This window comes from Chroicocephalus ridibundus, chromosome 1, assembly GCF_963924245.1.
Source record: "Chroicocephalus ridibundus chromosome 1, bChrRid1.1, whole genome shotgun sequence".
Classification (NCBI taxonomy): Eukaryota; Metazoa; Chordata; class Aves; order Charadriiformes; family Laridae; genus Chroicocephalus; species Chroicocephalus ridibundus.
In genome coordinates, this window is record NC_086284.1 from 181,138,691 (window position 1) to 181,153,144 (window position 14,454).

Here is a 14,454-nt window from a genome sequence, read left to right on the forward strand (position 1 = left end):
GCTTCAATTCCTTGCTGTCTCCTGTACATAAAGTGCCGTCAGCTGAAATTTAAGGCAACAGCTCACTGGGTGACACAGTAACCTTGAGAGTTAGTCTGCCTGTGTGCAGCCAACCCCTGCATCAGCCGTGGTCGGAGGAGATGCTGAGGCTGTATTTTGACAGGGAACGGCGTTTAACATTCACCAGGTAATCTCATTGGTTTTAAAGTTCTGCACAAATAACCCAGTCAGGACTCAAAGTCTATTTGGATCATTTGGATGTGAAAAATGATCATCAATGCCCAATTTGTAAGAGAGTAAAGCAGGGCACTAAGGGCCTGTTGTGAAGATTTTATCTGCTGTCACCTGCCGAGGTCAGAATCTGGGACGCTGGCTCCATGGCCATGGGCTGCGTCAGGAGCAGCCGGGGCTGAGAAAGCCGATGTACAAACTTAAATGTCTGTATGAAATTTTCAACGGCAGAAAAACTGGTCGCTCCCTGCTTTTTCAGGCCCTTCCTTGCCCCGCGACCTGTGGCCAACCGCTGGTCACCCACCTGAAGGCACCTCGTGCGGCCCGTGGCGAGGATGCCTCCACCTGCGTCGCGTACCTCGGGGCTGGAGGGGCTGTGGCGGGGCTCCGTCACCACGCGCCCAGAGGGGCCGGCCGACGGGAATGGGCTCACACATCCCCGTTTCCTTGCAGAAGCCGAGCAGTGGTCCTCATAACACCCATCCGGGAGGTGCCTCGCACTGTCTTCCATGAAAACTCCGGTAACAAACCACCTTTTCGAATAGCAAATGTATATACACACAATAACAAAATTGCTTTTTGAAACCAATATTGTGCTGCCCACCAGAAAGTAAATTGGCCTTTGAAGGGAGGGAGATCCCAGGCAGCTGGTAGAAACACGCCTAGGGGCAGGGGAACAAGCAAAACAGCTCTTTTGTCCCAAAGATAGAGCTGTAGAAAAAGCTGAAGGAGTTTCCACAGAACGCCATCAATGCCCGTGCCAGGCAGAGCAGGCCAGGGCTGCCCGCCTTCCCCTCGCTCCGCATGGGGACTGCCTTACCGGTGGTGCAACACCCTGCAGTCACGAAAATCGGCTGCCACTTCCCTAGATTGATTGTTTGGAAAACCAGCGGGAGTTCGAAGAAGTGATTTTGCAGAAAATTCTTCCGGCAGCTTCAGCAGGAAAACTCTGACGCGTGCCCACCTCCAGTATCGGCATGTTAATAGCAACAAAGGAATAAGAAATGCAAACGATAAAACGAAGTCTAGGAAAATAATACGCGAGCTTAGTTAGCACTACTAATTCTGAAGTGGGTTGAATCAGTAATATTCAAAACTACCGTTCGATGTGTTTTAACATTACTTTCAAAAAAAAAAGAAAAGTTTAACCCCAACGGTAAAGTGGTTTTAAGAGGTAATTACCTACTGCAATCATTCACAATTTCAGAAATAAGTCATCAGGCTGCATTTCCTCGGGTCTTTTAAACGTACCAGAAGCTTTCAGGTTTGTACACCATTTTAATTCTCACACCATATGAAAATAAAAGCATCAGTCGTCAGCCCAGACTCACTGCTTAGCCCAATCTCCATTCTTCACCAGAATTCAGCTTCCACATGCGTAATTTTTAGGCAGCAGCAAATTTTGAGGAACACAGTGAGAATGTATGGTAAAAAACCAGGCACACTCAGAAGTTTGGCTTTAATAGAAGCCATTGTTACATTTAGGATGTAAAATCAAAAGCGCTGTCTAGCTACCTCATGCCTAGGGTGACAAGAGCATTCAGAAGCTCTTCTTGAGCGTGACAGAGAGCAATCAATTTTCTTTCTTGTTTCAGTCTCAACATCCAGCCATGGAAGTACTTGCAATCGGAAGTTATGGGGAACTCATTAAAAAAAAAAAAAAAAAGAGTTCATTTTAGGTGACAAATATCTTTAAAACAATGCTATTTAGAAACTGAACACCCTTCCTCAATAGCCATGGCCTTCAATAGCCATGGGCAACTATGAGCCATGCGGGATGGAGCTGATGGCCCCCTAGACCTCTGTGCCTTCCAGCACTGCTTAGGTCATGCCAAAGGCAGTTTCTGGTCTCTTTACAGTCAACAGAAACTGCAAACAATTTCACATCTGACTATAATACGCAAGTTCTTATTTTGGGTACATTCTCAATGTTCTTTTCCATGGAAACTGTAAAACGGGAACAGAAAAGTACCAAAAACACTGGCTTTGGGACAGAGAGGATTTGAGATGTGACACATAGCCAAGTGATATGACTATACATCTTTGTACCAGGGACACGTCCTGTCTGTGAAGGAGCTGTGTGCTCAGTCCCGAATCCTGACACCCAACACAGCCAACACTTTCACCGAGGCCAACGTCACGTGCAAAATGGTTTTACCCACGTGAGTATCTGCAGGCTTCCCTGGATAAGTTGGGTCTTCAATTAACCAAGCCTGTGAAGGTTCTCACGTGCTTAAGCATTTGTGGCACCAGGTACCAAGGCAGAGGAGAGCGAGTCCTGCGTGGTTAGGTTTTTTTTTGTCTGTTCGTTGTTAAACAGCCAGGCGGAGTGTCCTTACCTCCTTCCTCCATGGCTCCCTGGTCCCCTCGACCTTCCCACAAGCAGGGTGGTTTCAGCAGGAACTGTTAAAATCACAACTGCAAGTGTTTCCTGCAATACTAGGGATAATCAAGTAGGTGAAGCCCATCTCAACCCTGGAAATTCAGGGTAGTGGATTTCCAGAGAAACTGGAACTAACTACTCAATAGATTTATAAACAATACAGGAGAGATGAATATGAAAATATGTTAGAAAAGGCCAGAAATAGGAACACTTCTACCTGTTTCCAAGAACACCGGGCTTACTGCTTAGAACTTACCTTGCACATGGTTGTACAACGCTACCGGGGCAGGGAGGGGGGGAACCACACCTCAAATAAATGTACTTTTCAAATAGCATCTGTTCTCTCCCCTTAGACATGGTGTTAGTGGAATGTAAAAACATATTAAATAAGCCTCAGATCTTAATTGTTACTGTTAAAAATCTCGAGGTCAATTCAGCTGCCAATTTGCCACGTGTGTAAATGAGGGCTGTGGTTTTCTTCCTTTCAGAAAAAAAAAAAAAAAGGCAGTATGGGTTTGGGGGGTTTTTTCAGTTTTTTAATTAATGTGGTAACAGCTAAGAAGTGTTTCCAATTTTACACCTTGTTTTCTGTTTAAACCTGTTTCTCCTGCTACAACCCAGAGTGTAACATGAAATGAAGTCACAGATTTTAAAGTGTCCATGTACGCTTAGAGACCCAGAATGTTCTTCTCCATGGAGGGAGCAAAGCACCAGTTCCTTGCTCACAGGTGAGCGCTTTGCTAAAGTCACGCATCCCGCATTTTTGAAGCATCGTGCTGGATCATCAAAGTAACTTTTTGGAGAACTTAAGTTCCCAATTTCAGCTTAACTGTTTTTGAAGTACCACAGGTATTTACCAGTTATAAGACACCATTTTTAACGTAACTTATTTTGCTCCCTTTACCGCGTCCGTTGTTCATTTCCATGAGAGTGGCTGTGCAGATGAAAAATGACATTAAAAAACCCAAGCCCATATAAGAAGAAATAATCACATTTGATTTGAAGATGTAAACATCGTTTCAGGAATCCTTAAAAAAAAATAAAATTAAAAAATGCACAGATCACAGCGGACCTCTGACAGTAAAAAAATTTACCATTAATTGTAGAGTGAGCAAGATGCTTCTGGAAAAACTATCCTTTTTAAAACTTATAAATTTATGTTTGAATAGTCAAATATACACTTGTGTCTGCTCTAATTTGAGAGAAGAGTGCGAGAGCAAGAGAAAGCGAGAGAAAGCGCAAAAAGCAAAACCAGAAAAAATAAAAGAAAAAAATTTAAAAAAAGGAAAAAAATCCATTTTTTTCAGCTGCATTAGCCATCATCTGCATTATAACCATCCCCCTTTCAGGCTGAGAAAGCAGTTTGCTTTAATAATTAAAAAAAATAATAATCAAGTCTTACATTTTTATGTCTATCATCTTAAAATAGATGTAAAAAAGTGTAGAATTTAAAATTACTATACACCTGATACAGAACCACAGGAATGCCGTTAATGGTCCAGTTTCCCAGCATAATTCAATACATGCCAACACGCTCTTTTTGCACAACATAGGAAAACAGGTGAAAACCTAAAAATAAAGCCCCACACCACCCCATCCACTGACATGTGTTTTGCTGTCTTCTTGCTTTGCTAATTTTGGGTATTTTGAAATGGTTTGCATCACCAGAGGCAACCCAGTGAGAAGTGGCAGGCACATCACGAAAAAGGAAACTATCCAAACGGTTCAGGTTTTTCTTCCTCTGCTCTAGAGCACGGCTATAGCTTTCAGAACCAGTGTATATTCGTGTTTGTTTGCACTTGGAAGTTCAAGTGATAGCGATTATCAAATGAAACGTATTTCTGCTTCGAGTGGGAAAATACCAACCTGGACCTCTGATCAGCTCTAAACCAAGCTTCTCCCAAGCGTTCCTTCTGTGATGAATTCTTGAAGCGTCCTTCTGTCATTTGAAATGCTGCCCACCTGCCTTTCTAAAAGTGATTTGCTATTTGCTATTATACAGAGGGGATCTGAAACCAAGGTTAACCAAACCTTTTGGCTGTGGAAGCTTTACTGTGGAAAGGAATATAAAACTCTGATAAATTTACTTGTCAGCAGCAAAAAGACTCTTCAAGTGTCTTAACCACTGTACAGCTCGATAGTTTTAATACTTCAACTTTTTTTTTTTTCCATTTTTCATTGTTGAAGAAATAATTTCACAATCTCAAATCAAAGTCAACACTGCAGTGAGGAGAGCTTTTCTACTTTATTACAAAGAGAAGAAGCCTTTATGTGGTCAGAAAATACAAGATTGATCTTTTTTTTTTTTTTTTCTCTTCCTATGAAACGCTGCTGTTCAAACAGCCAGAGTGAATTGTCTCAGTTCACTTCTTTAAGTCCCATCACATTCACTTGGGTATGGATGTCCTTGGCTGCTGAAAATCTGGCCCTTTAGTGCACAGGGCGACAAAGTAGTCCCCTGACCAGCAGTTCCAGAATGTCCCGTTTTCATATATTGCATCCATGCACACCTCCTAAAAATGAGGTACAGCAGGGCAAACATTTTCCAAAATAGATGTCATATATATAATATATACACATTCGTACATACATACCTTTATTCATGTGATGTCCAAAAATTTAAAAAAAATGTACACATTTATTACAAAATCGTAACAAAGACTGGACAGTGTTTTGCTCATTCTGGAAAGATGAAGCTCAGTAATACACAACTCTGGAAACTAACCAGAGACTGTGGCAATATCTTTCTTCTAAACAGTCAGATATTCTTGCATTAAGCTTGGCGAAAACTGCCGTTCAAAAACAGAAGGGGAAGTAAAATGAAGGAAGCAAACCTTGCTCATCTTTCCAAATGAAATACGAGAAGGATCTTCACATAAAAATGCACAAACATTTTTTATTACCAATAGTGCTACAATGAACAATGCAAATTTTGTTGTCTAATTTTTTGTCTTTTTTCTTTTTTTTTGTTTTTACATTTTGGAAAACTAAGTGGTAAACTTTTGTCAGTGTACTCGCTTGTCTTTACAGACCCAAGCTTGTCTGCTGGCAAAAAATAAAACGAAAACAAAAATTCAGACCCTGCTCAAACTAAAGAAAAACAATTACAAATTTAGTTGTTGGGCAGCACATAATTAGTAAGGCAGGACCTCAAATGGTGACCCTTCGCATGAGCCAATTGCCAGATCCTCAAGGAATTAAAACCAGGATGCCTGAGCCACATCAGTTCTGCAGTTATGTTGAGTATTGTGCTGAGACAGCCATACCCCAAGAAAAGGGAAGTCTTTAGAAGGCTTGCTGAGCAGGGTTGTAGTTGAAGGTTGATGGCAGATGAGGCCTTTCTTCTAATTTGTCATATTCCAGATGGAACTCCTACAATTAAAATAAAAAATAAAAAAAAAAAAGAGACAAAACCAAATAAAACAACACATCATTTACCGGTTGAGACCTGGTCTTTCTACCAGCCGTATTTGAAAAGCACAAATACAGAAGAGATCAAGTCCTAATTTTAGGGCAGAAACACATGATTTCAGTATCTTAGATTTTATATTTTAAGTAGAAAAAAGACAATATCCTAAGCCGTTATACCTGCAACACGTAGGCTCCCCTATTCTTTTAACGCTACATTAGTCTCAGAACCCTACTTATGATGTCAATTTTATATACGCACACACACTGAACACAAATACACAATCATGGCATGAGTTGAACTACGAATAAAAGCTTCTCTCTGAACACGTCAGATGTACAGAGGCTTACTTCGGATGGCCTGAAGTTTGGGGATATCTTGTGGCATACTACCAGGCCCAATGGTAAGTTAAACTAGCTAGGTTTCTTCTTGAGGAACACTGTCTAAAATGTTAGACACAAAGTACCGAGACCTGCTTAAGACAGAATTTAACAAAATATTCCACCACATTTCATATTCACTTCTTCAGACTCCTCACTCACAGCTTCAGACTCACCCAACCCTCCTGGTACCTCCTGAGCTCCTTGCTCCTGTATCCCACTTTGCCAACATCTTTCATGAGAAATTCTCTCAGAATAAAAATCTTTGCCCGTGTACTTGGATGCCACACAAGCTACTGGTTCATAAAGAAGCAGCTTTATTGTCTCAATCACCTGACTTTTGTTTGAGGGCGTCTGGTTTGCGTAATTGTAAAACATTTCATCGATCCAGCAGGAATTCTTATTCTGACTACAGCAGCTACTACAAAACAGACTGTAACCCTCCTTGATGACTAAATGCATCCTGATTATTACAGTGAAAAAAGCAGCTTCCTTCCCTGTGACATTAATTTGCACGCACAACCCTAATTACTGCACTTTGATGTTTGCTGCTTGTTACTTCACTGATGAAAAAACGTACAAGGACTTACTTAAATCTTGTATTTTTCAGATCCTTTCAGCAGTTTAACTGTGTCTCATCCCCATTTTATCTTCATTCAAGAAACAGAGTAAGTGGAAGATTCAGAATTGTTCTTTAAGGGTACTTCTTAGTAATTTAACAGCAGCTACCCTGGACACACACAGTAACTCATTTTGCCTAACTCAGTGGAGAACCTCAGCAGAACTCACCTATACCTGAAAAGCAAACCTACCCCACTGTTGTTACATACAGATGAAAACACTAGGAGTAGTGAATAGATTATTTTAGAACACTCCCTGAAGTGATTAAATAGTATAAGATTTCAGATTTTACAGGTTGACAAATTAAATTAAAGACCAAGTCAATGTAAGACCAAAAATAAAACCTAGGAAATCCAACTCTCAGATTTCTTGTCTTTAAGGCAAAACAAAGCCCATCTAGCATAGAAAGAAAGAACGTTCAGCATGGTAAGGAAACAAAGTAGGGGAAAATGCTAAGCATTCAGCAATTCTGTATTCCCCAGAGAATACTGTCCCTAAACCTGGAAAATCCTAGCAAAACCTGTGTGAGGTTACAGCCATCTGCGCCGAAGTGCTGCACATCTGCTGCATTTCTGGTTCCCCGCTCTCTACTCCAACCAAGGACTTTTTCAGTTGATTGGGGTTTTATTTTATTTTGGTGGCAGGTTTGTTTGTTTGGACTTTTTTAGGTTATATACACAAGCCAATTGCTTTTGGAATTCTGAACACTGCATGCTAGTTGGTGTATGTTCTCTTTTTGTGCAGATACGTACACGGGTGCCGATACTGAAGAGATGCCCGCTCCCTCCTTTTGTCAGAAGCGAGATCAAGGTGTACAAATCTACGTAGGTATTTTGGTGTCAAAGACTAATTTAAATTGGGTGGATCTTCAGTAACTCTGAAGTAATTTTATAATAGAAAAAATACCACTCAAACACTTCCATTTATGGCTTTTGAAGTTTCCATTTTGCACATAATCAGGGAAGGGTCTGCAGATTACTATCAATCTATGGCCAGCTTCAATCAGGCACCTGAACCTCCACACGCTCTGAAATGCCTTCAAAATTACCCATGGAAAATGGCTACTTAAACCGGTAAAGACAGTATCAGTAGCCTAAAAAGGGCTTTCCAAGCTTAAGACGGTTTTGTGCCTCTATTGGCAATAGTAGCTGTGAGCAAGGCATGTATCTGGGAAACGCTCCGCAGCTTGAGCGGTCCTTTGAGTGCCACAAATCGGAAGCCCCTCATTTAAGAGGCATATGATTCCCTACCAAGTTCATACTTGAATCTGTCATCGCTTTTTAAAATAAACAGGCTTAAAACAGCCTTTTTGAGTTGCATCCCAGTGTCAGCAATGCTCAAGTCCAATATCCAGTCGTGTATAAGAACACCTAAAGTTGTATCTGACAATACCAAAAAAAGAACTCATTGACCAAGTATTTTTGAAAACTAAACTGCAATTATTTATTACATATAGAAAAATGCTTGTATTACAGGTATACTTTATGGTTTTGCTTTTGATTCCAGGGGCCACTGTGGTTTAGGATGTGAACAGTAGCACTGATATTTTTTAATATAAACAGATACAAATAAAATGCAAAAACATGCCATTTATCTATTGGCAAACAACTGTTAAGTTATTTTATTTTCCACATGGAAGAAATTATTAGAAATTAAATACCTTTTATCAATCAAGAATTGATACATACACACATACTAAATGTGTGTGGAAACTTACAGCACATGTGTGACACTAAATAAGTTGTTCTATGCAAAGGAATCAATCACTTCTCATGTCATCCTGAAAACTTGTTTTGATGGTAAAAAGTTACATCAGCCTGCACATGTACAAACAATAGACGAGAATACTAAAGATAAGAGAATTGCTTGAGGTGATCCATAGCATTAATACGAGTAAAACAAAACAAAAAGTTAGCTGAACAGGAACTGTCCTGAGGACAAAATATTCTGGACTGTGTAAGTCCATCAAAGGAGATGGCAGAAATCCCACGGCTAGCTCAAAAAACTCCAAATGGGACTGAAAAAGCAGCATTTTTACTGGCTTAAAGATGGATGCAAAGGCCCAAATTTAACTTTCTAGCAATTATAAAAGTATTTCAATTAGTATTGATCTTGAAAGGACAGGAAGTAATTTAATATAGGCAGCAACCCTTACAAGCAAATAAACACTTGGAAATATAACCTTCTCTCCCATAAAGAACTCCTGGTTTTATAACTACAAAAATCAAAGGGTTTTATAATCTTGTTCCTTAAACGGGATTAATTCTCCTTACTTTTCAAAGGAGAAATTCCAGACAGTTTACTTCAGACTATTTAAATCAGGATTTCAGTACATGTGCAACTGTAGAAGGCATTTTTGGTCTCGTATCCACTTCCCTTCCTCTCTCATGTCTCCTTGACAGCCGCAAACTATACAGCCAAATCCTCAGTGAAAAGTCAAAGAGTCTTTAACCATACTGTACCTTCCACATGCCCTAGGATGAAAAACCATATATACAGAACATATCTGTAAATAAGCATTTTCCTGCATTTTGGTTTGCATTTAAGGTGAATTTCAAGCTTATTGTCATTCAAATTTTTTCACTGTTTAATATCACGTATCAACATAGAATTAATTTGATTCTATTCCTAACATTTTATTCCTAATTGTCTCATTAGTCAGCTATTTTGCTGCATTCCTTCTTCAATCTATTATGTATTAGGAATATAAAAATAGAGCTTACAGCTTAATAAAAAAAAGATAAATATATTACTTGATGTTTTCTTGAAAGAAGTTATTCAGTTTACTTTACTGGGCTTTGTTAAAACCAATCTAGGACGCTATTAAAAATCAGTTAAACCACATATGAGTTATGTGTTTACAAACTTAGTCTTAAGATTTAGTAATATCATCCAAAGTAAACAGTTCTACTTCACTGTATCTATTGTAATACACTATAATTTAAAATAGGTACAATAAATACAAAAGCTCATAATGCACCATGTCTGCAAAGCACAACACATTAAAATAAGCGCTGCCCTATATTTGAGCATTCACAGTAGAACAACAGACAAATTTATAAACCACCTTGAAAAACAATTTAATTTGCACATATAAGAGATAGTCATTTGCCAAAAATAATTCTTGTCTGACCGCTTCAAAAAAGGACTAATGAAATCATTAGGCAGCAGTTACTATTGCAGCCTTCTAAGGAACTGATAGCCCCTGTATTCAATAATAATGTAGCAGTTATAGTAAGAGATGGCAATTTATCAGAATTCTCTTTTTTTTTTCCAGCTTCTTGTATTTTTAATTTCCTGAAACATTAATTAATACTTCTGCATTTGTTAAAAAAAAATTACTTGGCCATACTTTTCTTTGCATTCAAAGCAATGTGGAGTTATCAAATACTGCCATCCTTGTTACGGTTAAGTCTATGCTAGTCTTCCTCCAAGGACATGACAAGTCCAGAAATTAATATCAGAATTAATACAATTCCAAGATCCCACCTGACATACATCTAAGTTCTTATTTATTTATCATAGATGGAAACATCACAGAATCAATTCTAGCAAGTGATTCCTTTCTCACGTAACAAAAGAGCCATTTTTCCCCAAATCCTTCTCTAGCTTCCTGTGATCAATACTTCAACTTGCCTGCTGTAACTAAATTAAATAAAAAATTCAAAATAATATTGCAGTTCAAATTTTTACATTAAGAAATATACAAGCCTAAAAGAACAGATATTATCTCTTCCTATGGACACTGGCGGGAAGGAAAATAAAAAGTCACATTCCTTGTTAACTTACCACTGCAGCTGCAAAACTTTAGAAAAATACTACCCCCTCTCCTTACTAGCTATCAATTGCTTCTTAACGTTGGGGGAATTATTTTCAGAGTTCAAAGTAAAGAGAAGAGAATCTGTGTAGATCTTGGGCAAAATCATTCGGAGAACAGCAGTGATTTATCTCTCTCTCTCACTGCTGTTATCTCCAGGAATGCCTAATAGATGAAGCCAGACCTACTCTTTAAAAGAGGAAGGATGTAGTTTGCTAGTTAACAACTCAAGCACTGTATGCCGAGTTTTTGGACAGGACTCAGGACTCCAAACAATGAAAATACTATTTCAAGAGTAATGCTTAAGCATCAAGTAGCAGCTTCATACATTTACTATAGGTAGAAAAAGAAGAGACACTAAAGAGGTTACTATCCTCATACATGGGAACCACTTCCTCCTAGCAAAAGAAATGTTGTCTTTCCACATAGAGTAAAAACTGAATTCTATTAATATACAAACCTACGTGAGGCTCTTATTGCTTGTAAATAAATGGAACGTATTCAGTTGACTCCAAAGAAGAAACCTATCCTTTCAAAAGGTAATTACTTTCCCTCTGATGATCTTACGTAATAATAAGATAGCTTTAAACAGCATCTTGGGAAACCTATGCAAGTATACCGAGCACCAAATAAATAATTCAAGGAGAAATTAAAGCTTTTCTTTTGTTTGGGTTTTCTTTTGAGGGTAGTGAGGCTTTTGCTTAAAAGTTTTGGAATTACCCCGTACTTATGAAAAAAACATACAAGTAGGGCTTGTCATTAGTTACAAAATCTTGGTTTTCTTATGGTGACAAGAAAAGCAGAAGAGGCAGTAAGTCACACACACAAATAGACTGAAGACCCTCCCGTATCATTTTGGGGGAACTAATACGTTAGTTTCTAAGGGGAACTTGCACAGATCAAGCAAATTTACTGGGGGAAAGAGGGAAGGCAAAAAAAAAAAAAAGAGCATGACATCTAGTTAATCTTTAGATGATGACAAACTTCAATATACTGGCTGGAATAAATGTAATGAATGCACTTAACAGAGGGGAGAACATTGAAACTTTATTCCCTTTAATTTAAAGCTGATGTTTAAAAACACATCAACAGACTTGTAACAATTTAATGTAATATTTCATAATCTCCAAGTGTATAGATGCGAATTGCTCACAGAAATGAAATGCCTTTTCAGCAAACAATTAATAAGTTAGGCTCCAAGTGAAAAGATTTCTGATAAAACAAAATACCTAAGCATGTGGAACCACAAAACAGAGTTCCAACATGCTGGAATCACATCCGTTGAGTTCAAGGCTTCAAGAATTACCCGGTCTGATCTGTTAAGTGTTTTTTTAGAGAAAAGCAAGAGCGTGACACCGTGTCTACAGAAGGTCTGTCATGGAAGTTCTATGTTTGCTCTTTCACCAATTAATCCAACAAGTGGGTTAAAACTTGAAGCAAAACTCATGCCACATCCATAAAATCTCATATAACCAAACTTCAGTGGGGAATGAGGTTCTTGACAAACTATTTAGCTCAAATAGACTCTAGGTAGGTGTAATGGTTGTATGCACATTGTGAATACATCTTTTTTCAGCTGAAGCTGAAGCTGAATGCATCACTTTGTAGGGCAGGCTATTTCCAAAAGAGCACATCTCTTGCCAGGTTAATGAATGTTAGTGCTCCTGATAACTCAAATACTGTTTTGGCGCATATCTACACTAGGAAAAATCTTCGCTTTAGTGGGGAAGAAAATCACAGAAATCTCAATCCAGCCAGCAAAAGACATTGTACGATATGTTTTTAAAAGCTGGAAGCTGGAATTGGAAGTTGGATGGTCTTAAAAGTTGGAAGATACTGAAAACTAATTATGTTGGGGGGCGGATGGGGAAAATGAAGCACAATTCTGTAAATTTCTTCAGCTAACACGTAAAGGGTGAACATTACTGACAGTATTCATGGACAGAAAGGAACAAATAGATTATGAGAAGTGGGAAGGGATAAGACTGTAGCTTTCTGATTTTTTTAATGCTTCTTGGCCTACAATACAGAGAACAAGCATCGTGAAAATATGCCTCTTCCCTACAAGAAGTGATTTATTTCAGTACTCTGATGTTCAAAACAACAGAGCATGAAAAGTCCTTCAATATGCTCAAGGAGAGACAGTACCTGAAAAACAAAAAACAATCCCCCCACCCATCCAACTCCCATTTTTAATTCCAATAGCGCCCTATTTAATTTTCTGAAGAAAAATAATTAGAAATTGTGCTTGCAAATATTTTAAGTGCCAAATAATTCTATAATTCTACACTTGAATTCTTGAATACTATAATATACTATACTTGAATTCTGTAATTCTGTACTTGAAAAAAGCTTTCGATTTTAACAAAACTTATAACAGAAGTTCTACATCCCTTGTACCGCGCAAAGGAAACTGGAAATAGAGAGACAACTGCTCCCTTTCCACAGACAAGCCACTGTTTTAGGCAATCTTTATTCCCTCACACACCAGAAATTAAGATAATGAACTTAAACAACAAGAGGTTAAAAAGTTTGAGAGTTTTAGGGAGGAGGGTGGGTTTTACTTTTGTCCTTCTAAAAATACGTGCTTAACAAACTTAAAAAATCTGTACAAGGGAAAAGAGATACCTTAGCTACTTTCCTCCAGTTAAGACAGTCAAAGAAGTAATATGTTCCCCTCTCGTACGTATTGGTTTTCATCGTTGGCTCCATGCCGGGTGCCCTGGTGATCCATACTCGTTCTTCTTTGTGGTATCTCCAATCCCGGTTAAATCTTTCATTTTTAATAAGAAGGAAAAATAATTTTTAGTGTTATTTATCTGAATTTGACTTAATAAACTATAATTTTAAGGGTTTCTATCAAAACTGTACAACGCATTCAAAACCAAAACAAAATTTCTACGACATCATTATACCTGTGATCTCATACCTCTTCCATACAATTCTTACACTTCAAATTAATCACACAGGAAACTTGAAGTCTGGTAGGTTCAAACAACAAACTCTTACTATGATTATTTACTGTTTTTCATTTTGTTGATGATAGGCAAGTTAGACATTTAGTAACAATTGGCACCTGCCACTTTTTCACAGTCCTTCGTAGTAATGCAAAATTCACGAGACAGGCTTTTGATTTCCACTACACGAATGAAAAAAAAAGTACAAAATGGAACCAAGGTTGGAGGAGGTATTTAAAAAAAGGTTTCCAGCTTCAGATTTACTAAACTTCTGTTTTCAGTGTCTAACTTGTTGTTTGTTTTTTTTAAACATCTACTACTTCATTACTGCAATAGATTTAATCATATAAGACTGACAAAACAGTTTGAACGTACAGCTCTACTGCTGCTAATAGCTGTAATACATCTCCTCCATTCATGTAATAGAGATAAAACAGGAGATCTTCTCCATATCGGCCAAGTTTTATTGCAGCCAGCTGCAAAAGATTGAAGAAAATGAGGATGAAAATTCACAATAGATAAATGTTTTAAGACATACTATCCCACTTAAATAACACAAGGATACATCCAGAATGTGCTTCCATCCTAAGTGTGTTGCAAACGATACTCTAGTATAACAAGAGTAATAATTATTAAAACAATCAATTTTTCTTCCC

General features: G+C 38.2%; 1 protein-coding gene across 4 annotated transcripts in view; it reads right to left on the reverse strand.

Moving 5' to 3' along the window:
• Positions 1–5,189: 5,189 nt before the first annotated feature.
• CNOT2 (CCR4-NOT transcription complex subunit 2) overlaps positions 5,190–14,454 on the reverse strand; it is a 92,261-nt gene continuing 82,996 nt past the window's right edge. For all 4 annotated transcript variants that reach the window (XM_063322953.1, XM_063322956.1, XM_063322955.1 and 1 more), the window contains 3 exons: positions 14,174–14,274; positions 13,470–13,614; positions 5,190–5,986 (listed from right to left, as the gene is read on the reverse strand). In XM_063322953.1, coding sequence (XP_063179023.1) covers positions 5,900–5,986; positions 13,470–13,614; positions 14,174–14,274 — 333 coding nt within the window. In that variant the 3' untranslated portion in view covers positions 5,190–5,899. The remainder of the gene's footprint in view (positions 5,987–13,469; positions 13,615–14,173; positions 14,275–14,454) is intronic.